The following is a 26,330-nucleotide window of genomic DNA, read 5'->3' as shown; positions in this document are numbered from 1 at the left end:
TGCACTTGGTACCCTTGAGATTATCTTTGATGTCATGTTGATTTGTTCTCATTTATGAGATAATTATCACTTAAAATCTCACTGCAATTAAAATGTGAAAATTAGAAGACGCCTGACAAAATGCTAAGTTTGACTACTATGGTATCTTCTTTTGCCTTAAGATTATGGATGTAGCAGAATTTTCCACAACATTACATCACGAGGAAGCACAGTTTATGGTCTGTAGCCCCGAGAGACAGGCTGAGAAAAGTTTCAAGAAACTATTTTAGTTTTACTGCTTCTGCCCAGTTAGTGTTTTCCCACAGGAGCCCCTGTGTTATTTACATGGATAGCCCTTGCCTTTCCATGACTGCGCTGTCCGCCGAAAATCTATTAACATCAATTATGTGCAACTCTATCCCCCATCCCCAAAAGCTACCCATCCCTTCCCCTGCCCCTCCTGGCCTGTAAACACGTGGAAAACGGGGGCCATGACTTATTCCTTTTTTCTCGTCCACAGCTCTCAGCAGAGAATCAAAATCAAAAACATTTGTAAAACTGAATTTTTGGAATCTTGAACAATTAGAGAAAAACAGATATCCTCCAAAGGGAAATAGTAATAAAGTAGTACTTCAGAAGCACGACTCTAGATTCTATGATGGATTGGGAAGAAATATTACACACGATCTGTTCTCTCAAGGCGCGGTGGGAAGAAAGTGCAAAAAATAGAGAGAAACACAGGAAGATATAGGGAGATATATGTATTTACTTTTTTTTATTGGAGTATAGTTGCTTTACAATGTTGTGTCAGTTTCCACTGCACAGCAAAGTGAATCAGCTATATGTATACATATATCCCCTCTTTTTTGGATTTCCTTCTCATTTACGTCACCACAGAGGACTGAGTAGAGTTCCCTGTGCTATACAGGAGGTTCTCATTAGTTATCTATCTTACACATAGTAGTGTGTATATGTCAATCCCAATGTCCCAATTCATCCCACCCCTCTCCTTTCCCCCTTGGTATCCATATGTTTCCTCTCTATGTCTGTGTCTCTATTTCTGCTTTGCAAATAAGATCATCTATACCATTTTTCTAGATTCTACATATATGCGTTAATGTATGATACTTGTTTTTCTCCTTCTGACTTACTTCACTCTGTATGACAGTCTCTAGGTCCATTCACGTCTCTGCAACTGACACAATTTCATTCCTTTTTATGACTGAGTAATATTTACTGATTGACTAGAAGACTCTCCAGAGCTCAGAAGGAAGAGAAAACAGTGAAGACCATAAAAGTAAGAAAAGGCTTTTAAAGAGATGTAGAATTTATATGTGGTGAAAGAAAACAAAAAGAATATTCTAAAAACACAAAAGACATAAAAATGGGAATGAACCATAGCCCATTCCTGGCACAGGAATAGTGCAGTTTAGTTAGAAAGGAGGGCACATGGGGTGAAGAATATTGGCCAGGTACATAAAATCGTGAGGAGATGCACCACCCCAAGGCCAAGCACAGAACCTGGAATGGGAGAGGTTTACAAAAATGTGTCATAAAAGAGAGGATATAAAACCGTGGTCTCGGTTTTTCCCAAAGCACACTTCTTAAAAATCCAACATGCTTTCCATATATGCATTCAACTCAGTATTTTGTTTGGGGATGTGGGCTGGAAAACAGGGGGCAGAAATCAAGTCTTCCTGTGACATAATAATGTCTTCATTATCTTTCCTGAAAAAACGTAACAGATGGAAAAGCCTTTTTTGGCAGGGAGTGTCTTAATTAGCTGCTTGGGGGACCAGAGGTTTCTGTGTGACTCACGTGAGTCACTTAAGATCAAGTCACCCAGAAGACATCCTGAATCCCCCAAGATGCCATCTGGAACTGTAACAGGGGAGTGTTTGCCACGGCCTTTGCCAGGAGCCAGGTCTCTTCCCAGAAGATTTACCTTCTGCTGTTTTATCCTGGTCTAAGAGTTCTTTGTCGACCACTAGAAGAAATCAGCCCAAAGGTGGGAGAGAACCTCAGAAACCACCTCATCGGCTCCTCTCACTTTATGGAGCTTGGCAATTGGCTGACTCCAGTCCAGAGATCTTTACTAAACCTGAATGCTTCTTCCTTTTGAGAAAAACACAGCGCATGCTGTTATTACATGAAGCAGAGGACTTCAGACAGGGCACCTCCCTGATGACTGTATTTACCACCCTGGGGAAATAATTTTCCTTCTGTAGACAGAGGGTGTCATCAGCTCTGAATTGCCTATTTGCAGTAATACATTCTATAGGGCAACATTTCATTATGTTCAGAGAGGAAACACAAAATGCAATTATCATTTTTTTTTTTTTTTTTGCGGTACGCGGGCCTCTCACTGTCGTGGCCTCTCCCGTTGCGGAGCACAGGCTCCGGACGCGCAGGCTCAGCTGCCATGGCTCATGGGCCCAGCTGCTCCGCGGCACATGGGATCCTCCCGGACCAGGGCACGAACCCAGGTCCCCTGCATCGGCAGGCGGACTCTCAACCACTGCACCACCAGGGAAGCCCGCAATTATCATCTTTATGCAGAAAACAAATTCCATTCTGTATACCCCCTAAAACAGATAAACCACGATGGCTAGAGTTGGGAGCAGGGAGACAGACATGTATGTAGCTGGCTCTCAGTGAGGTAATGGTGCCCAGCACCACACTACCTGCTGAATTGACTATATTTTCTTATTTTCGATACTCTTGATGCTCTGGCATTTGGGGCTTTGATCTTGGAGAGGCTGCTCCTCCCAGGGCCAGCTGATTCCTAGAGATAGCAAATGACACCCCTGCGAGCACACCTTCGAGATACAACCAATCAGCACAGAGCCCTCTACCCCAACCACCTCCTTTACCAAACTCTCACACACCAACCAATATTCCCCCTGCCCCGTATCACCCCAGGACCAGGTACCTGACCACTGGGGACCATCCCTGTAGCCCAGAGACTGCCAACATTATTCCAGCTACCCAATCCTGAGCTTACGCAGCATGCCTAACCTGACTCATCAAGTTCTTCCTGTAAAAACCCCAATAAAGGCTCTTGGCCGCATTCTCTCTGTCCCTGCTGCCCCCTGACTGACCCGGTGCTTCCCCACATAGCGCTGCCATGCCTCTTATCCCTTGGGACCTCTGAGTATAAACTTCCTCCTTCGTGAGGATCATTTCCGCGTCTGTGTGTCTCACCACATCTGCTCAAAACACATCTCGGCTACAAATTTTAGAATATCTGCTAGGAAGGGGATGCCAAGACACAGCCCCTGCCATCGGGAGGTTAAAGGATGGCAGTGAATTATTTTAGGAAAACAGGCCAGTAGCTGTTAAGCACCATGGAGACTCAGAAAAAAAGATACTCCTGTTTTTCAAAACATACACATTTTTGGCATCTGTGATACAAGAGCTTCCTTAAAAGAGTATCTGCTTAATTCAGAATAAAATCAAGCAAATCCCCAGGGGTCCATGAGCTGGCAGTGACAGGAGGGTACCAGCTGTGGCCACCACGTCCTCTTCATTAATTAGAGTAGAGAACATTCAGATTAGTGTGGTATGGCTAGAACACAAAATACAAGGAGACTCGGGTAAATGAGGGCTACAGAGGCAGGCAGGCGCCAGATCACAAGGGGCCATAGATGTCCTCAGAGTTAATCCTACAGGTGATACAAAGTCACTGAAGGCATTTGCAAAAGAGTGATGCACCAGACCTATGCTGGAAAGATCATTCTGGTACTGTTTGGATGGGTAAATAAAGTCCACATCACAAAATTATAATACATGCATCAATAAAAGTGAGGCTTTTAACGTTACTAGATTTCTAAGAAAATTTAAGAGATTGTATAAAACAGTCTAAGCCAAAGGGCCAAGGAAATCTTTTTAACCAAGAATGAAACCTTGAAGGGTATAAAGAAGAGATAAACTTATTTATTACTCAGGAATTTAAAGCTTTTATATGGCAACTATGCTATATACAAAGTTAATAGACAAATAACAGATTTAGGGGAGAACTCTTCCAATTCAGAAGACAGAGTATGTAGAGCACACAAAGATCTCCTACATACTGACAATTAGGGGATAAAAAAACACAATAGAAAAATGGTTGCAGAAAAAATTTCACAGAAGAACGACTCTGAATGGCCAACAAATATATGGGGAAAAGTCCAGACTCAGGGAAATGCACATTAAAGGAACAATGAGGTATCACTTTAAATCTAAGACACTGACAAATCAAAAGGAGTAATTATAGCACTGCTGGCAGAAATGTACATATTCATCACTGGTGATAGAAATGAAATTAAGACATAAGGTACTAGGTGTATTCAAAAAGTAGTCTGACTACATCTATCAAAATTAAGTGTGTGTGCACTCTGACTCAGCAATCCTCTTACTGAAAATCTCAGCCACAGAATTAAAAGCACCCACATATTAGAAAAAAAATTTTTTGCAGCAGCATTTACAGGGGCAAAAAAATTGGAAAAATATTGAAGGCTCATCAATAGTAGAATGCTTGATAAACCATCGTGTGCCAACAACCTGTAATATTTTTCACCATGTCAAAGAATGGATAGAGGCAGGCCAGGTGAGGCACTGTTGAGTGAAAATAATATGAAATAGAAAAATACAATCAGGTGAGAAGGCAGCTGTGTGTATAAGTGACAAGCACAGACTCAGAAAGCTAGACTGCTGGGACTCAAAATCCTGGTTCAACCACCTCTTTCGGAAAGTGTAATCTTGGACAAGTGACTCAATCTCTCTGAACCTCGGTTTTCTCATCTGTAAAATGTCTCTATATTTGGCTGAGCTATGACACATGAGGCGCTCAGGACAATGCCTGGCACATTGTCAGCATGCAGGGAACAGTAGCTGTGGTTACATGGTCCCACTGTCTGAAAGCAAATATGAGAACTCTCATACATGCCAATGTACACGAGGGTCCCCCACCTGCCTCTGCCATGATGTTTTTCTCATGGCATCTTCTCTATTCCTAACACACTTAACCATTTATTTATTGACTGTGTCTATCTCTGCCCCGCTTTAGAATTCAAGCTCTATGAAAGACAGGGTCTTTTGCCTGTTTCGTTCATTGCTATATTCCCAATGCCTTGAACATTTCTGGGCAGGTAGTAAGGATTCAAAAAAATACTTGTTGGGAATTCCCTGGCAGTCCAGCGGTTAGGACTCAGCGCTTTCACTGCAAGCAGCACGGGTTCAATCCCTGGTCAGGGAACTAAGATCCCACAAGCCGCGTGGCTTGGCCAAAAACAAAACAAAACAAAACAAAAACCTTGTTGAATGAATGAATATGTGTATCCATGTCTTGCTGGGAGACTACTGTCCATGAGTCTGGTATTTCTGCACATTTTCTGTGCAGAGGCACTGGCTACTTCTGTTTTCTACTGCATTTTCCAGGATATTTGTATAATGAACAGCTTGGGAAGAGAGAGGTGGGGTTTCCCTTCAGAGCAAAGGGCAGGTTGGCTTAAAGTCCAGAATAATAAAGAGAATGTCTCCCTCCAGGGCAAAGATCAGGCAGGCTTAGTGCTCATTACAAAAGAGGCAGGTTCCCTAAGCTTAGCGTTTCTCTTTTTTTTTTTTTTGACTAATATTTATTGGAGTATGGTTGATTCACAATGCCGTGCCCGTTTCTGCTGTACGGCAAAGTGAATCAGTTATACCTATACACATATCCACTCTTTTACAGATTCTTTTCCCATATAGGTCATCATAGAGTACTGAGCAGAGTTCCCTGTGCTATACAGCACCTCTCTTGTGATAAAACCAACCACGTGTGTAGGTGTCGCCTGGCCCTCTCTGTATCACTACATGAGAACTGAGCTGGAGGAAAGGCACCAATCCTGCCACTCTGACTTCTGCTCTTACTGTGAGTAGTAAATCATCCTTCATCTCTGGCCCAGGAGTCTCCTGTTTTGTGCCAGCATCCATGAAACGCAACAGACTAGCTTACTGGCTTGTAAGTAGGGTAAAAATCTAGATTCTTCACAATTCTTTACCTGTTTATGCTCACATATGTCTGTGTATGATGATGTGAACATGAACAAAAACATGAGACAATGAGGTTAGCAAACCTGGGGTATGGGGAGTCGGGATTGGGAGGATAGGAGAAGGGAGGGGAGGAAGAGGCCATGCAGAAAATGGTGAGAATACAAAGTCCTGGTCCAAATAAAGATGGTAATGATTGCGACATTGGTCATGGTCAATCCAGCCTTGACTCGACCACCAGCCAGGAGTGCGGAGGCCTTGGGTAAATGGCTCATTCCTGAGGATGTACAGAGGAATCCATAGCCTCAGAGCCTGAAGGCGTGTCCCCACATTTTGATATATCACGGCACACACAGTGGGAAGGAAGGACTGAGATCATTTCAGATAAATGCTTAGAATCCTGAACATCTGCCCAAGTTCCATCTGGAAACCTCTAGCATGCACTGAGAGCCTGGACCAACTTCCATTACACAAAGCTTTAATCTATAAATGTGAATTCTTTGCTTGCTTTAGCTGTTTACTTCACAACACAGCCTTTATTTCTTGTGTAAGAACATCATAAAAAAGTAAAGATTCACTTAGGTGTTGGGCTTTTTTCTAAGAAGGTCTTTGAAAACTTCATACTTTGTCCTTCAGTTCTACTGGAATAATCAGGTCTCTTTTCAGAAAAAAAATCCACTTAGAGAAAGCCTTATAAAAGCCTATAAAAGAAAGCCTTACAGAAGCTACACTGTTTCATGTTCGATTTCTTCTACATGCAATTTATAAGCTTTGGGGGAGCTGCGAACATAGTTATTGCCTGGTTCAAAATACACAGAATAGCGAGGGGAACAGATTTTTAAGAGAATATACGTGAATATACGTACCAGCCTTTGCAACAGCCTGACTTGCCTTGGGACCCTGAGTGCAACCTAGAAGAAGAAAAGAGACATGAAATATGATCGTGAGGTCATTCTCATGTGAGTTACATGAGGGGGGTTAAAACCAATTCGAATTCACGCAAAGGGTTATCCATCCTGAAAAGCAGTTTTGACCTGTAACCAGGGAGCATTCAGGCCAGGATTAGAATTCATCCCTCTCAGACCTGGCTGACTGCTGGACCCATGATGTCACACCCCCTCCTCACCTGAGGGTTCTTACATCTGTTAGGGGAAGGCAGATGAAATGGCCAGGACAGAGTTCATTAGAATATCTGTTTTCCGTTTCCATTCACTTTTGGCTTGAAAATCGGCTCTTTGCTGTTGTGTCTGCTACAACGAGTAAACCCGTCAGCTCAACTCTGATGGGCTCATTTACTCTGCTCAAAACTCCAGGAAACTCTGGAAGCAAAACTGAACTTACCTTGAACTTTCTTACTGTGTTTTTTTTGTGGATGATTTGTTATACTTTCCCACATGCAGAGGAGGGGCAGGGGACGGTAATAACATCCTTATTTTTAAAAATCATATAATAGTTAACCAGCCCCTCTGGACTAATTTAAAAGCCCTAGCTGGTTGCCGATCATTTCTCATGACACGTCACTGTTTAAAGAACAGAAGGGTTAACTACCACCGCTGTGAGTGATGAATCGGCCTTTCTGGAGGGCAGTTTGACAATGTCGATCACAGACTTGGAAAATATGCTTAGACTGTATGCATGCCTCTTTCAACAGCTTTATGAGGTATAATTTACAAACAATAAAATTCATTCATTTAAAACAATTCAATGTTTTTTAGTGTATGCAGAGTTGTGCAATCACCACGACAATCAATTTAGAACATTTTTATTATCCTAACAGAAAGGTTCCCAACCCCAGCCTTTGCCCTGGCCCCAGGCAACCACTAATCTACTTTGTCTCTATGGATTTACTCATTCTGGGCATTTCGTATACATGGAATCATACCATATGTGGTCATTTATTACTGGTTTTTTTCACTTAGCGTAATCTTGTAGCGTTTATCGGCACTTTGTTCTTTTTTACGTCTGAATAATATTCCATTGTGTGGATACACCACATTTTGTTTATCCATTGGCCAGTTGATGGACGTTTAGGTTATTTCTACTTTTTGGCTATTATTTATAATGTGGAACTTGAACTCTATGAACATTCACATAGAGTTCTTTGTGTTGGACATATGTTTTCAGTTTCCTCAGGCAGATACCTACAAGTGGAATTCCTGGATCATATGATACATTTAACTTTTAAGAAACAGATAAACCAGTTTTCAAAGCGGCTGTAACATTTTACATTTCCACCAGCATGCACGTCTTCTAATTTAGAAATCCTAGTTTCGGAAAAGCATCATATGGGGGAAAAATCAATAGGAAAAAAAATGAGTGTACAAAAAAATTCTTTGCAACTTTTAAAACAATTGCTAATCATTGGAAATACCCTAACATATCCTTTAAAAATGGTTTGGTTCAATATATTATGATACATTGATTAATTAGAATATAGCTATTGGAAATAATATTATGGGCCTATATTTACTGACATCAATGTTAATTTTACTGGACTTCTGTGCTGTTCACCAAATATTTCTCCAACTCTCTGTCAGAAGGATTGCATTTCCTGGCCCCCCTGTGGGAAGACAGAGCCACGGGACTGGCTCTGGCCAATAAGTTATGAATGTAAGTGGCATCTGTCACTTCTGCGCTGAGGATTTGATCGCAGGTGTGAGGTCCTCCAGAACTGCCTTTTCTCACCGGCATAGTAATTAGCAACGTTTGATATGGTCACTCCTCCACCAAGCTCAAGATCACACTTGCTGCACCGACAATCCAAGATGGACAAGTCATACAGCAAGAAATAAACGTTTGTCATTTAAGTCACTGAGATTTGGGGGTTGTTACCCCAGTACAGACTGGCCTGTTCTCACTTATACATTCAGACATATTTTAAGTGATTAAATCAGGTAGCAAAACGCTATCTTTAACATGATCTCATTTTTATAAGTGTCTACGTGTGTAGAATGTGCCCAAAATGCTAATGGCTGTTACCTTTGAGCGATTAAATTCTTCTTCTTTAAACTTTTTTGTACTACCTCAGTTTTGGACAAATTACTGTGTATCATTTCCAAATAGGAAAAAAAACAATAAAGATATTTCCATTTTGTAAACTCAAAGTATAACAGAAACTGGTTTAACCACTATCCTCTCCGTGATCCCTCCTGAAAATAGATAATGCTACTGTAAATTACCATTATAAGCCATTACAGAGTCTCCTATTCTACAGAACATGGAATAGAAAGAATTAGTACAGGGTTTTAGGTTGACATCGGCCCTGGCTCCATATGAGAACCAAACAATGACTAGGAGGACACTGGTTTCTATTTCTAAAATGACATGGGATGATTGGGACCGTCCAAGGAAAGCCAGAATAAGTTTCCTGGGCAAGGTCTCCATCGGGTCTGCAGGCTCAGCTCAGGCCTCTCCCTTCCTAAAATTGTGGAATACGCTGAGGACCACTTAAGATAGCCATGGTCAGAAGGGAAGCTCAGGCCTGCACAGGTATTATGTTCTCCGGTTGATCTAAAGTATTTCTTTGAAGTCTCCTCCTTTGTAAAATAGGTTTTCCAAGAAAATAAACAAGCATTAAGGAGAACAAGAGAGGCTGGTTTCTCATTTTTGAGATGACTGGCCTCTCAGGGGATCACGACGGCTACACTTCAGTCCAAATTTAGACTCGGACTGAACCAGAATCAAAACTTCCTGGTGCCAGCTAGGATTAGAAGTGGAAATGACAGCAGTCATCTTCATTGTTTTTAGTTAGGAATTCCTGATCCCTTTTATTGTTTGAGAGTTTTCCCCTTGCCTTGTAAGAACCTGGGAGTGTGGGTTAAGGACAGGTAAGTAACCGACTCCAGCTTAATGTCAAGGGCTGCCATGAATAGTAATCTCAGAGCATGGACCACCAGATAATAGACTTAAGAGATGGCTCAAATAGGATTTTTTGCTCCTACTGAGCTGAGCTTGCTTCTCCAGCATCAGAACAGATGTCCAGACCACAGTGTTTACTGCGAAATACCAGCCATGACCTTTGCTATCAAGGACCATACTACCTAACCTGAAAGAAATACACTCAGGAACACTTAGTAGACGAGGTAAGTTTTACAAAGGAAATGGAAAAAAGAAGAGTTCACTATGTTCTCAGATGACCGTGAGAGGCTTTACGATGGAGGGATGGCTAGAAGTAGTTGTGTAGGATGTTTGTTGGAGTGGAATGAAAGGGGAAGGGAAATTTACAGAGCATCCAGTTCAATACGGGAAGCATGCTGAGAAAAAGCTCAGAATCTGCCTCTTTAGCTCACATGGACCAAGCAGCATTCCCTACCAGGATGTGCAAGGGTGGCTGAAGACTGCCTCTGCACAAAGAATGTAGCGGTAACACTACCAGAGCTGGGGGATTGGAATCTCCATCTACTCCATCATCGGACAGTCCAACCAGAGGTAGAAAACAGCAGGCACTGCTTCATGTTCGTAATTTGGATAACAGAGATGGTATTTTCCCGCCAGGGTCGATCACAGTGTTGGAACAGGATTGGGAGGGAAGAGAAGCACCATGAAAGCATTCCAGAAAATCCACAGATGGGAAAGAGCACAGGAAAAGAGAAGAGGAGTGAACCCTAATTCCACCCAGGGTGAGGGATATTGTGAATACGTAGAACAAACACACACATGCCCATTACGGATGGATGCTTTAATGACCCGGGTGCACTGAAAGAGGGACAGAAAGGCAGGGTTCATGCCCTCAGGTTGTACTTAGGCCAGCCTCAGCCACACACCATCAAACGGCTCAAGACATGAGTTCCTGGCGGGCTCTGTGCCAGAAATGTATCTACCCGCTGGGCTCCATCTTCTAAGGGCATTCTGAAAACCTGAAACCAAGAGCCAGGAACTCAGGAGTCTGCTGCCTCAGAGATCTGATACAGGACCTGACACCAAACCCAGGGCTACAGGCTGCAAAGCACGGGAGCTGCCACCCATCACCTGGACCGAGGACAGTTAGTCTGGGAGGATCCCATCTGGGTAATTCTCAAAAGTTCTCTTCCTTTGGAGAAATGTTGCTGCAGGTTGTCCTGCTATGAACCTTTTGCCATTTGGGGGGCCCATAACCTCAGCAATGGAAGAAGAAACTTCTTTTGGGGGCTGAAATTCCAAACAATTTTCCAGGCAGTTGGAAAAACAAAAACAAAACCCAAACCAACTATCCTTAGGCAAGTCACCTTGTTTCTTTTAACCTGTGAGAAGCAAGGGAAATGGATCTGGCTTGTGGGAAGATAATGAGGAGGGTGGGACCACCCCCCAACCCCACAAAGAAAGCTCAGGTCTCCAACCTATGGCCCCATTTTCCTAAACGGACCCTCTGCTCCTTAGATACAGAAAGCTTACAGGACCTCCAGCTGGACCTCTGACAGCACCATGGGCACGGCTGCTTTATGTTAGCGCATCCAGGACTTTAGGAGAACATTAGTTAGGAACACGAAGTCACATACGACTCATCGCCCAGCTCGCAGGACTGCCCCATCCTTCTCCCCACCTCCCCCTCAAAGAAACCAGATATGGCTGGCTCTGGTTCGGGAGTGAGTAAATCTCTGGAATCTCTCCCGTTAATACCCTTCTTCCCCATCCAGCCTTAGGACTCCATTGCAACGATCACACCCATGCCCATAAAGGAGACATTATCGAGTGGTCTGGAGCTCACAGAATCTTTCCGTGACTTTCCTTTTCAAAGCGTTAAGAAAAAAAAAAAACTGGTCTTGATTTTCTTTGTTTTCCCAAATGCAAAGGTTCTGAGTGAGAGACTATAAAACTTAAAACCGCAGAAATGCTCGATTCAGGGAATTAGAAATGTATCACCACTGTGCGTGTGGTACCAGAAGCCTATGCTGAACACAATCTATGTGCCAGGAGCTACAAATTAAAATCGTGTTTAAACAAATTACGTTACATTGTAAATATGAAAGTGGCGGTCTTTGGAGGCGTCATTGAGAGCCCAGCTTGGCATTCAGCACTCCTGGGTTCTAATCTAGGCTCTGAAATATCACTTGCGTGCATCACTTCCCCTGGGTGGACTTCCATAGTTCCCCTGGAGCATAAGCTAGCTGAGGCCTTCCTTGCAGTGGCAGAGATTCAACCAGGCTGTGCATAAATAACCCAAATAGCTAATAGGACCTGAGTGCTTACTATATGTAAGTGCTGTGCCTGAATCATCTCATTTTATCCTCCCAACAAACAGGAGCAGAAGTGGGTTTGTTACTTTTTATTTAATAGTTTATTATTGTTTAGAAGCTAATAAAAGGTAAGCGTCAGGATCCTTCACTTGCACGGTCCCTTAACAAACGGTGGTATTCGTAGTGTTTGTCAAAATGTGTCATTTACTGTGATTTATTTATCCTTCTAAATAAATGTTTATTTTAGCACTTTTAGCATTTAGCATTTTTCTTTAAGAGGGCTTTGCCCATTATATAAACTTGACTCCTCTCTCAAAACTTAGATCCACCACTGCCTATGAAGTAGGAACCATTAACAACGCCATCTTGCAGGTGAGGAAACGGAGACCCAGAGAGGTTAAGTTACTTGCCCAAGTACACACAGCCAGTAAGTGGTGGGATCCAGATCTGAACCCAGGCAGTCTGGTTCCACTTGGGGTGCTCTTAACCATATACTTTATTGCTTCTTATTATTTCTACATAGAGCTCCTAGCAAACTCTCCCTGACACTCAACACTTGGTGCCTACTATTATTCTGTAAATTAAAAACTGCTTTTGTAATAATGGGAATGCAGCTCCATCCTTAGTTAGAGAAACCATGTCAGTTTGAGGGACTTCCCTGGTGGTCCAGCGGTTAAGAATTGCCTTCCAATGCACAGGACGCGGGTTCGATTCCTGGTCGGGGAACCAAGATCCCACATGCCGCTGGGCAACTAAGCCCGCGAGCCCGCGTGCCACAACTACAGAGAAGCCCGCGAGCCACAATGAAGGCATGACACAGCCAAAAATAAATAAATAAATATTTAAAAAAAAAAAAAAAGAAACCATATCAATTTGAAAGCAGGCTGATTTTATACAAGAGTCTTGCTTTTTAATATTGATTTCCTGAAAGATTCTTTCAAAGCTGAATTAGTCTAAGTGTGGTCCATGCATCACCTGCATCAGGATCATCTGGGTCCCACCCAAACCTAGTGGATGGAAATTGACGGGGGTGGGGCATAGGAATCTGAATGTTTAAAGAGCCCCCTGAGTGTCCTTCTGCAAGATGAAGTTTGAAAACCACTGCAAATAGTGGGTTTATTACACTACGGGTAACACTGTTTACAGATGAGGTGGAGAGGGAGGAAGGCACTTGAATCTAGGATATTATTAGTAATATTTTCAATTAAAGGTATATAACAAGCTAATAGGCAAGCTGCAACACAAGAATTGCAACACAAGCTAATAGGCAAGTTCAGGTACATTAGAATTTACATATTCATTGACATTTAAACATTGTTCACCAAATACCATATGATATCACTTATATGTGGAATTTAAAACTGGACATAAATGAACCTATCTATGAAACAGAAGAGAATCAGGGACATAGAGAATAGACTGGTGGTCGCCAAGGGGGAGGGATGGTGGGAGAGGTTTGGATTGGGAGTTAGGGATTAGCAGATGCCAACCATTATATACAGAAAGGATAAATAACAAGGTCCTACTGTGTAGCACAGGGAAGTATGTTCAATATCCTGTGATAAACCAGAATGGAAAAGAATATGAAAAAGAATGTAAACATATATATGTATAACTGAATCACTTTGCTATACAGCAGAAATTAACACATTGTAATTCAACTATACTTCAATAAAAAATAAAATTTAAAAAAATTGTTCACATATAATTTTGAAGACCATAATTATTGAGACCAAAGCACTAACTGCATTGCCAGGCACCATTCTAAGTTCTAAGTCTATTAACTATTTTAATCTTCAAAATCCTTTTAATTAAGTAATCGCAACATCCCCATTCTCAAGATGGGTAAATAGGGGCTAATAGATGTTAATTAACTCCCCAGTAAGTGCAGAGCCAGGATTCAAACCCAGGAAGTCTGGTTCTGGAGCCTGTGCTCTCAAATCCTACATCTCATACATACACACAGATTTTTTTAATAGAGTATAAAAAGGTAAAATCGCAAATTTTCACAGAATTTTATATTTGGAGTCTTTTCTGATTTAGTCATTTTCCAGATGAGTAAATAGTGCCGTGAGTTGACGACTGCATGAAGTCACTAAAATGGGCTAAACCTGTGTTCTTCTATTCAGGGAAGTTCAGTGTTAAGCCTACTTGGACTTGCAGATGTCAGAGCTTTAATCCCTCCTCGCAGCTCATAAACAGAATCTTTGTTTCAGTGCTTCCCACACTCTTCTCCCTCCGCCCCCTAAAAAAAGTTTTAAGATCTTTACCCTAAATTCCTACCCTCATCATTTCAGCTGCCCAAGCCTGACAGCAGCCACCAACATTAAGTGCTGACACCGTTCCCAGCACCTTAGGTGTATTAACTACCCAATCCTCATCACCCTGTTCTCTCCCACTTTTCACAGAATTGGAGATTGAAGCACCTAGGACCTTGCTCAGCGTCACAGAGCTGGTAAGTGCCAGAATCAGGAATCGAGCCCAGGCACCAAGTCTATGCCCTTAACCACTGACCAAAACAGCTACCATTTCTTGAGCACCCACTGTATACCAGGTCCTTTACATAAACTAGCAGCTGGATCCTTACAAGTATGCTCAAGAGGAGGTGTGTTTCGTGCTGTGATGGACAGTAAAGGAAGGCTCAGAGAAGGTAAGCAGCTTGTCCAGACCACACAGCTGTAAAGGGCAAAGGAGAGACCAGCCTTTCTCTCTGGATCCGAAGCCTGCATGTTTCTCCTCCACCGAACAGCCTCCTGGAATTTTTATGGGTTATTCCTCCTGATAGTCCTACAAGAGAATGACCGTTTCTTCCATTTCACAGATAAGCACATCCTTGAGGGAGTGTCAACATGAAAGTAACTACGGGATGTTTAGGTAGATTCTGTTTTCCAGATCTGCTCTTCAAACCAAGGTGCTGGGAAAGGGGACACAAAGTATACTTGCTTATCTCTTCTTCCCATCCTGTGAAAGCATGCTATCAGCTAAACAATTTAAATACGTGTGTGTAAACAGCACCAGGAGACATAGAAATGCACTGTCTACTTTAGAAATGCACTGTCTACTTTAATCAGGACAGAGCCATTTCTCCCTATAAGGTCTGTACTTTGAAAACTGTTCCAACCTGTTTTATACTCTTCAAAGAGCTTTCCTATCCATGGGGCATTGTACTGAGATTTCATATTTGCAGGTTTCATTCACCTGTGAGGTTAAGCCATTTTAAAAACCCTGCAGATACACAGAATATTAACCAGGGTAACTGAGACCCTTTGGTTCTTGATCCTCTGCCCATCATCTGGCCACCTTTAAACTGCTAAAGCATTGATAAGAACCTGATGGAAAGTCGTGTTCTCCCGGTTTTCAGATGGGAAAAGCAGAGGCTTCCAGGAGTTTGGAACTTTTCCTATATGTGCTTTCTCTCTGGAACAACTAGGAACCGACAGCAACAACACACTACCCCACACACGAGTCTTAAAGAATCCTGTAGTTAACTTGGGACTCTGGCTCAGAAATGAACAACAAAAAACTAGCAGAAACCCGCGCAGGTAACAGGAGCCAAGGAGATTTGGTTCTGCAGGACTTTGAAGTGGCAGACACAATTCTGCAAGAAACTTCGCCAGCCAGACGCTCTCCTCGAGGGACCAGTAGATGGGGAAGTTCCCGAGCAGAAGGCTGGGGACAGAGAGGAGGTGGAGGGACGATGTGACAGGAGATGGGGGTGAACCCTCCCTCTCTCGAGTCCAGGATCCCGTCCGGCAGCCACGCACCCGAAGGAGGCGGTGGGAAAGGGCGGCAGCCCGCGTCTGGGGCCCGCCTTGGGCCCCCCCGAACTCCACTTACTTGCTCCGAAGTGTCCCCCCAGCTCTGCACCTCTTCCAACGACCCCGCGCAGAACGGCAGGGCCAAGCACAGCCCGAGCAGCGGGAGCATGGCGGGGCCGGGGCGGTGGCACTGGGACGCGGCGGGACGCGCGGGGTACAGCGCGGGGTACAGCGCGAGGTGCAGCGCGAGGTGCAGCGCTGGGCTCGCGGCTGCGAACGCGCGCGGCCCCGCCCACGCGCCCTCTTGCCCCGCCCCCGCGCCCCACAGGCCCCGCCCCCCGCACGCCCCGCCCGGGCCCCTCACCACCACAGACACCGCCCCACCGCGCACCTCCCGCCCGCGCCCCGCGCGCCCCTCCCCGGCCCCGCCTCCGCGACCTCCGGCCCCGCCCCCACACCCTTCGGTCCCTCCCCCTCGCCCCTCAGACCCTGCACTCCCGCGAGACCCCCGCCTCCGGCCCAGCACTCCCGCGACACCCGACCCCGTCCTGCCCAGCGCTGCTGCACCCACGCCGGTTACCCCCCCCACCCCGCCCAGAGCGCACAGCTCACACCCCCTCCCTTGTCCCCTTCCCCTCCACCCATAAGCCCCGCCCCTCCCTCGGCTTCTTTGCCTCCCTTCTCCACCCAGCGCCTGTGGCACCTCCCTCCACCTCCAAGACCCCGACCGACCCTCTCTTCCTCTCCCGCCTCTTCATGGACTCACTTCATTCCTGTCGCAGGAGAACACGGTAAGGGCCAGCCTGACCCTCGGTACACAGCCCACCCGTTCACCTGCTATATATACCCCCCATATGTACCACCCTCCCACTGCTAATATATACCACCCCCTCACCTACTGTATGTACCACCACCATTCCCCCACCTGCCAGCCTAAAGGCAACAAGAGACCTTCAGCCTTCTTCTGAGAGAACAGCGCATTCCCCTTGGCGTCCAACTCTGAAGCTCACAGGCCCAATGAAGGGGTGCTAATTTGTAGTCTAATGCAGAATGGCATTAGCAACGTGGTCCCGTTTTATGTGGCTCTGGCATAAAGGAACAGAAAAGAGGAAGCTAGGATTGGCACCATGTCGTAGTATTTCTTATTTTTTGGTTGTTAATCATGAAAGTGAATGTCATTGTTATCATAGTTACAAACTATCGGTGATGTTTCTGTCCTGTCATAGATAGAATAATTATCTGGCACTCACCCACTGACTGGCCTTTTAGAGTCTGGGCTCCATCTTTTTTTTTTTTTTTTTTTTTTTGCCATACGCGGGCCTCTCACTGTTGCGGCCTCTCCCGTTGCGGAGCACAGGCTCCGGATGCGCAGGCTCAGTGGCCATGGCTCATGGGCCCAGCCGCTCTGCGGCATGTGGGATCCTCCCGGACCGGGGCACGAACCCGTGTCCTCTGCATCGGCAGGCGGACTCTCAACCACTGCGCCACCAGGGAAGCCCTGGGCTCCATCTTTGTACCTGGTAGACACACAATGAGCTGGAGCTGTTTGTTTCCTCTTCCAAAAGACAAGCACCTCAAAGACATTTTTTATGTCTCTGTAAAAATTGCATCTAAATCAATACACTGAGTAATAGAAGTTGGCATCAATCTCAGTGGCCAAGAACAGGGAAATGGTTAACTCAAATGATGGAACGTCCATCCTGTGCAATGTTATGCAGCTATTAAATAATAATCACGAGGTCTATGGAAACAGGGAAAATGTTTACAGCATAATCTAAAGGAAAAAGTCAGATATGCATGGACATCAGAAGCAGGGAGAAATGAAAACAGTGGGTAGGTTAGCTTATGGTGATATCTCTTTTTAAAATATTTTATTTACTCTTGTTGAAATGCTGATTGTTTAAACAAAGACATTAAGAGAGGGGGAAATGTTGCTATGGTGAAATAAATGAAAGGAAGATCATTGTCATTAGCAGTTGAACATTTAATAGCCCAACCACTGACTAATTTTAAAAAATGCCACCAACATGAAGTGACAGTAGCTGGTCCAGCTGGGTTTCTGCAACAAAAACACTGGTAAAGGAGAAGGAAGTCAAAGGATTTTTATTTTTAGTTCTTTACTAACCGTGAGTTACAGATGTATCCCAGGCGCACTTAGAAACTTTGCAGCGTACAAAGCCTGCCTACCCCCCTCCTCGTTTTAAAACTAAGGAGGAGAGCCCCAAATCTGGAATCAAGGTTTGCCTATTGCCCCCCCACACACACCTCCTCGCCGCCAAAGGGAAATACCTACTGGTGAACTTAAAGTTGAATTTGGACAAAGCCAGGTTATTTGAAAGGAAACAGTAACAGCTACTGTTATTTCCATCAATCCTCCAACAGGACTGGGACCCGGTCTTTGTCTTTCTACCACCCCTCTCCTACTGGACTCTATTTTTGACCTTGTATCTGCCCTTTGTCCCAATTTGCCCCAGCTGGTTTCAGCAGAGGTCAAACAGTCAAGAGAAGAGTTTTATTTTCTTCATCTGGTAGGACGCTCCAATTGTACTCTAGGCTGTGGTGCTAGTGGTTGTTACTTTGTTTTGTGGCCCCTTTGACCAAATGGATCCCACCTTCCCTGAGGGCAAGCATCTTCCACAACTTGTAGCACTGTGCTGAGGGTACAGTTAGCGTTGAAGAAGCATTCCGTGAATGGAATTAGGAGACTGGAGGCCTGAGGGTGCCCCCCACCCCTGCCGCCAAGCTGGCTGTGCTGAGGCAGGGGAGGCCTGGGCTGTATTCACTTTCTAGCTATGTGACTTGAGAGAGTTTCTAAACTTCCTCGTATTTGCAGACTGTAATAGCCTAGGCTTCTGTGTGATGTCAGAGCATCTGCACGACCAGATAGGGATGATCTTTAAAAACTAGGTAGTGTGATACAAATAAAACACAGTGAGACTTCCCTGGCGGTCCAGCGTTTAAGACTTTACCTTCCAATGCAGGGGGTGCAGGTTAGATCCCTGGTCAGAGAGCTAAGATCCCACATGACTCGCTGCCAAAAAAACCCACAAAAAACCCAAAAGAACCCTGTGAAAGGTTTATAAAACTCTTGATAAGCATAGACAGTGATTTATATTGACCTTATAAATATGGATGAAAAAAAAATTAACTGTCCTCCCCCAAAAGGGGCTGAGGTATCCCCGTGCATGTGTCCTTTGATGTCAGGAGTTGCTGACTTTGCAGTTTGAGACCACAAAGCTTCTAGAACCTCAAAGCCAAAACCCTATCCTGACTTTTCCAAGGAGACACGTCATGGGCTTACCAGGCCCACACTCCAGTTAGGCACAAATCTCCAGCCAGGACCCAGGTGCTCATTGGCAGAATCTGGGTCCAGGGCTCAGCAGCAAGGGCTTCATAGTGCAAGAACGAAGAGGAGCTGCCGGTCAGAGAGGCCCCCGTGCCGGCTCTTGCCAGGAAATGGCTCCCCTGTGTAACTGAAGGATGGGCCAGGGATTCCAGAATTTTAGAATCAGACTCATTAGAGTTAGGGGCTTTCCCCTGGTCCCCCACTTGAGACCACCAATTGATGGGCCCAGCTAGCGTAGCCAGGGCAGAGACTGAAGAGGGAAGGCAGGCTGTCCATTTGGTTTCTTTTCTTCTCCCTTGAATTTACCCCCGAGGGTCACCCCCTGGTCCCTCTATCCAGCTGCTCTGAGATTCAAGCCCTTCCTCCGGCCCCCACATCAGTCCCTCCCTTGTCTGTGTTCCTTTCTGAGTGTTTGCAAGGCTATTGTTCTCTTCTGGGCCAGCTCTTTCTCACCTCCCTGGTCTCACCTTTTTATCTACTTACATGGCCTTGTGTTTCTCCTGGACCCCTGACAACTTTGCATAATCCTGACAGTTTCTTACAACTTGCCTTTTTTTTTTTAATCAAAACGACTGGGGAGGAAACGGATTCATTTTGGCCTTGGCTCCACGGTTTCTCAGGAGCCCCTGATATCTTGGGAGTCTCGTTATACCCACTGTTCACCTAGTTTACAGACAGTGAGTTTTACCCAGACAGATTTGTGAAACTGGAAGCAGAGAATACAGTTTTCCAATTTCTTCTGATTGATGATTTGCTGAATTTATCAACTATTCACAAAGTGTAACACATCATATTTTATTTTAATTATCTGCTTAGAGATTTGAGACCCTAATTAGATTTGATTTGCTCATGGGCAAGGATTGTCTCATGCTCATTTTTATATTTGCAGTCTGCCTGGAATAGAGTCGACATGCAGTGCGTTTGATGGATGGTTGAAAGAATGTGTTTCTGGCTTTATGATGCCCTGTGCTAGCTGTGTTATAACAGGGATTTTAGACACGGTCCACAACCTGGAAGAACTTACCATTTAGATATGAAGGTGGAACTAACAGACAACATAATTTGAGCTCAGTGGTGAGATGCTAAGTGGAGAGGAGGGTGAGATTGTGATTGTGGTCTAGAATAATTAGAAAAGTCTTCGGGGAGGAAGTGGAAATTATTCTTTGCGTGAATCAGATTTGAAAGCCAGGTGGAGAAGACAGGGCATTAAGGAGACAGGGGAAGGAGAAGGTCCAAGAGTGGAAAAGGCTTTGACATAGGGGAAAAGAACACAGAATGCTGGGGGAAAGGTCCAAGTTTGGGGAGTTACCTGTAGAATGTTCCTGAGCTAACAGGTGGGAAAGGAGATCTCAGTAGTCCCCAAGGGCAAACCTGCAGACTAGTGCAGGCTCGTGACAACGTTTTCTCCAGCCCCTTGCAAAAGGAGATAAATAAATGGAGGCGTTATGGTGTATTTTTTTCATCAAGCTAATTTTTTTTAAAGAACTGTCCTTGTCACTCCTATTAGTGATAGTGTCACTCCTATTAGTGATAGTGTTTTTGTCACTCCTATTAGTGATAGTGTCTCACTGGGGGTCCTTGGCTGAGAAGAGTATGTCCCCAGGGGTGGTGCAGTGGAGGAGGTGGTGAACCAGAGCCTCAGGAAGGCGTTGGGGGGAAAACTTGCCATTTGAGAAATCTCCCAGATGATTCTGAAATCCCGCCCACACCCTCCACAAACGGTACCGTATACCTAGATGTTATAAAAATTATTACTGTTTCAGTGACCCATGCTTGCTGCCATTATTAATACTATAAAATGAGTAGTTAAATATATATATATTTTGCTTTTTCGAATAAACCTTTCATGTTAATGAAACTTTAAAAAATACATTTTTACTTGATAAACATGTGGTCTAACCTCATGTAAGGAAAAAGTACAATTTCAAATCAAATCAACTTGACATTTCAGTACAGCCAGGTAAAAGTGAGCAACCAGTTGTAAATCAAGTAACTTGTTCTTAGTAAACCATTAAAGTTAAATTAAATGGCTCATTGCCACATGCTGTATTGATAGGTTATGTTGTTTAGGAATCTGACAGAGAGATTTACACAGCCTCCAAAGCTCTCAGTGTAAATTAGGCTCAATAAACATTTCATGTGATGCATTATGCATTTGAAAGAGCACACATACCTTTTAAAAAATTTATTTTAGGGCTTCCCTGGTGACGCAGTGGTTGAGAGTCCGCCTGCCGACGCAGGGGACACGCGTTCATGCTCTGGTCCGGGAAGATCCCACATGCCGCCGAGCGGCTGGGCCCGTGAGCCATGGCCACTGAGCCTGCGCGTCTGGAGCCTGTGCTCCACAACGGGAGAGGCCATGACAGTGAGAGGCCCGCGTACCGCAAAAAAAAAAAAAAAAAATTTATTTTATTGAAGTATAGTTGATTTACAATGTGTTAATTTCTATTGTACAGCAAAGTGAGTCAGTTATACATATATTTACAGTCTTTTTCATATTCTTTTCCATTATGGTTTATCACAGGATATTGAATATAGTTCCCTGTGCTATACAGTAGGACCTCGTTGTTTATCCATTCTATATATGATAGTTTGCATCTGCTAATCCCAAACTCCCAATCCACCCCTCCCCCACCCACCCCCTCCTTGGCAATGACAAGTCTTGAGAAGAACACACATGCTTTTTAATGACACCCGCGCTGTGGACTCCCCACCTAGGATTCATCTGGGCTAAGTGACTGTGATGCCAGTCTGTAGTTACATATATGTAGAGCTCTCTATAGATTTACGTGGTAGGCCCACCAATGAAAAGCCAAAGAAACGTAACCCTCTGGCAGCAGTCTCTACCAGATCTGGACATCCATCTACTCTTTGACCCATCAGTCCCACTTTGGGGGATTTATCATGCAAATAAACCTGCTCACGTATAAAATGGTGTAGGTACAAGGTTATTCATCACAGCATTGTTTGTAATGCCCAGAAACTGGAATGAATCCAAACGTTCATTAACAGGAGTCTGGTTAAATATAACATGATATCATGAAGCTGGAAGAAAGGATGAGGCAGCTTTCTCTGTGTTGCTATAGAAAGATACCCAATATATTATAAAATTAAGAAAAAAGCGCAAGTGTAGTGTGTGCCGTCTTTAGTGTTAGAAAAGAAGAAGATCAGAAAGCATATTCATAATCCCTTGTATTTGCATAGAGAAATTCTAGGAAGCATAAACAGAAGAAGCGTGTTTGGGGAAGGCAGAATGGTGGGAGGGTGGGAACAGGTCAGAATCCAGGAGAGGAAGGGAAGAATTTTGTTTTTACACATAATATTTGATTTTTTTACTTTTGAACACTGTGAATATATTACCTGTTCGGGCTTAATTGATCAATTAATTTAAAATTGTAGCTGCAACAAAAACAACAATAATAATGGAAAAGCTGACTCCTGAGGGTTCTCTCACATCAGACTTGATCTCACTTGGGCTTGTTGGGTTAATGCTAACCTCAGTAGCACACATGGGAGGGACCTGTACGCCCCAAAACACATACACACATACACACACACACACACACACACCCCCCACACTCAATGACTCTGGTTTCCTATACACTCCCTTGTTCTGTCTTTCTTCCTTGCTTTGCACGGAATGCATTCCACTGACTCATCAGGTTGGTGAGTGCTATTTGCGCCTCTAGTAGAGACCTCATCTCTTTGTTTACACGTCTGTCTTCCTTACTAAACCAAGACCCAGCGGAGGGCAGGCTCTGTGTTCTGTTCATCTTCGTATGCTTCGTCAGCCCCCAGCATGTCCTCCAAGCTTGAGAAATATTTATTGACTCAGTAAGGAAGACTCAGAATGGCCTGCTCTTCACGGTGTGCCTTTCATTGGGAATTTCTACCACACCAGTCTGCATGGCCATAAGACCTTAGACAAAGTGTTTACCTCTCTGGGGGTGAATATTTTCCAAGAAAAAGCAGAATATTGACTTTCAATGGCTGAAAATGTTTTTAGCCCACAGTTATCTCTCTTTATTATTTATTCATCTTTGTGAGAGTTATAATTAAAAGAACAGGGGAAAGACAACTGAATTTGACCCTCAATATAACATTCTATCCGATGTTTAATCTTCTCTGAGAGGATTAGATCCTGATGGGCTTGAGTTCTCATGGTGAGAGAAGTGAGTTCTAATCTGTCACTTTCCCCACTCCTACCTCTATTTTTCTATGCTGGAGACCCTTGCCCCTTCAAAGATCCCCCCCAAAAATCTGCTCTCAGAAATTGCTATCATCTTTCTCCAAACATACGGACTAAAATCATCGCCTTCCCTTGAAAAGTTTTAAGGATTATATGTAGTAATATATTTTTATTATTCCCGAGGTCATCAGAAGGCACAACTAGCATGAATTTGGCCTTATTTCCTGAAATGCACACACACGCAAAAAATCAAAGCCAGTTCCTCACTCTTCAGCATTAGCTGTGGATGGCTGTCTTTACTTTTCTGCATCTGTGTTAAAGAGTAATTCAAAGCCAGGCAAATCATTCTGAAGAAATATTTGTCCATTGAGCAATGGTTTGTCTCTGTAGAAGTGCTCACTAAACACTGAACAAGCTCAGTGCAAAGTTAGGAATTAATCTTATCTTTTGGAAGAATGCCTAGGGCCCCGAGAGGTGTCCTGGTTTTCTGGGATTTAACCGGGGACCACAGAAGACTTGAAATAGCACAGAGGCTTTGCTGATGCTACAACAGGGACAGAGGATCAGTTCAACCTGCCTCAGTGCCCAACGTGAATGCCCCACCAGGCTTTTTCTTTCTCGCTCAGGCACTGAAGATGGAAAAGCCAGCAAAACTTGGAGTTCATCCACAGTGTGAGTTTTCTCCCTGATGACCTGCTGGATCCTTTCCAGACAGATGTTGGGAGATGTCCAGAGAACTTCACTGAAAGCCACAGGTGTGTCTTTGGAAGGGTTTTGACTAAAGCAAAACATTGTTGGGTTTGTGGTTGATGCCAAGAGATAGATCACACTCTCTGAAATCAAGACTTAACAACAGAACTGTCATCGAGTTTTTTCTCCGGTGCTCACAGGCTTGCTGCCTGGCTGGTGAAGGAGAAATTCTCTTGTCTCTATAACACATGCAGCAGGTTTGAATCTCACAGGTGCAGACTTGCTGAACCAAAATATGTAATCCTTTTTACCCTGTATCTCAAGGTTTTCTCCATACTGAGTTCCCAACCTCCTGTGTAGAACAAACTTTACTCTTGCCTGTTCATGATAAACCATCCATATGGGTCTTTTAAAAATCAGATTACTGTTTTCTTAGTCAATTTAGGGTTCTTTGCCTTCCTTCCTCTCCGTTGGATGGGTCCTAAGTTCCATCAAGTCATTAGGGAATGGATTGGGGGTATAAGGAAGGGTCCACTGGTCCTCAGTCATCACCTGTGTTAGACCGAATGTTTGTGTCCACCTAAAATTCATATGTTGGAGCCCTAACCCCCAATGTGATGGTATTTGGAGGTGGGGCCTTTGGGAGGTGATTAGAGTGAGATAAGTCATAAGGGTGGGGTCTTCTCCTAATAAGAAGAGGAGGAGGTACCAGAGCTGTCTCTCTCTCCACCTTATGAGGACACAGTGAGAAGGCAGCTGTCTTCAAGCCAGAAAGAGAGCTCTCACCAGGAACCGAATCTTCCAGCACCTTGATCTTGGACTTCCAGCCTTCAGAACTTGAGAAATAAATGTCTGTTGTTTAAGCCCCCAGTCTGTGGAATTTTGTTACAGCAGCCTGAGCTGACTAATACACCCATTAATGTTGGCACATGCATCATCCCATCTGGTTGCCAGGGTTTAGGGATGCAGGGAAGGGCTGAGCGATGGAGGGATTGGGTGTAACTATAAAGGAGTAACAGTTCAAGGGACATCTTTGTGGTGATGAAACTGTCCTGTATCGACTGTGGTGGTCGTTATACACATCTACATGCGTGATATAATTGCAAAGAACTGACCCCCCTTCAAACATACACACACACACACACACACACAAGTGCATATAAAACTGGTGAAATCTAAGGCTGTGGATTGGACCAATGACAATTTCCCTGATTTTGATCTTGTGCTATAATTATGTGAGATGTTACCAACAGGGAAGCCGAGTTAAGGGTATGTGGGACTCCACTATTCAGTAAACGTGCCCTGCTCGACTGGCTGATTAGTTTACTATAAGGAATTATCCACATCTTCTGTTTTCTAAGTGCAGCTCCTGAATAAGACTTAGAAGTGAATCTCTCTTGGGTATTCATGCGTTTTATGTGTTGTATGTCAGAATCAATAATTTTAATACGTGGCGATGCCAGCGTTTTTGGAGGGAACACTGCATGGTTGACTGGTGATATTAGGCGTGTGCTAATGCAGTGCCACTACAGTAGAGCTCCTGTGATTATTCTAGAATGACACAGGAGTTCGTATCCACCCACTGCCTGGTCAGTGTTGTACTGTTCTTGATCCCTATTTTGCCCAAGGGCCTTTGGATCACCTCAAAATAGGTGAGCACCTTGCGCCATCTAGTGGAGACACATATAAAAATATTTCCAGTTATTTACGGCTGCGATTGGCAGATCCACACCTTCCAAAAGCCACTTTGGTTAGACTTAGGAATCGCGGTAAAAACAGAAACTTCGAATTAAACTAAAATCTTTTCCCCAGTAAGCAGGCGCTCTAGAATCATTCTTCCAGACTCTGCCAGACTGTTCTTCCTGATTTCGCACAGCAGCTTCCTACTGAAAATGGACAGAAGACCTAAATAGACATTTCTCCAAAGAAGATATACAGATTGCCAACAAACACATGAATGCTCAACATCATTAATCATTAGAGAAATGCAAATCCATACTACAATGAGGTATCATCTCACACCGGTCAGAATGGCCATCATCAAAACATCTACAAACAATAAATGCTGGAGAGGGTGTGGAGAAAAGGGAACCCTCTTCCACTGTTGGTGGGAATGTAAATTGATACAGTCTCTATGGAGAACAGTATGGAGGTTCCTTAAAAAACTAAAAATAGAACTACCATACGACCCAGCAATCCCACTA

General features: G+C 44.0%; 1 protein-coding gene across 1 annotated transcript in view; it reads right to left on the bottom strand.

Moving 5' to 3' along the window:
* Positions 1–16,146, bottom strand: part of ITIH5 (inter-alpha-trypsin inhibitor heavy chain 5) — a 73,450-nt gene extending 57,304 nt beyond the window's left edge. The window contains exons 1-2 of the mRNA XM_029238351.1: positions 15,981–16,146; positions 6,858–6,902 (exon numbers count right to left, since the gene is read on the bottom strand). Of these exons, the coding sequence (XP_029094184.1) occupies positions 6,858–6,902; positions 15,981–16,070 (135 nt within the window). The 5' untranslated portion in view covers positions 16,071–16,146. The remainder of the gene's footprint in view (positions 1–6,857; positions 6,903–15,980) is intronic.
* Positions 16,147–26,330: the final 10,184 nt, after the last annotated feature.

Source organism: Monodon monoceros, unplaced genomic scaffold, assembly GCF_005190385.1.
Source record: "Monodon monoceros isolate NGI ecotype Baffin Bay Population unplaced genomic scaffold, NGI_Narwhal_1 Super_Scaffold_21, whole genome shotgun sequence".
Taxonomy (NCBI): domain Eukaryota; kingdom Metazoa; phylum Chordata; class Mammalia; order Artiodactyla; family Monodontidae; genus Monodon; species Monodon monoceros.
The sequence above is the reverse complement of the archived record's forward strand: the minus strand, read 5'-3'. Positions and strand labels throughout refer to the sequence as shown.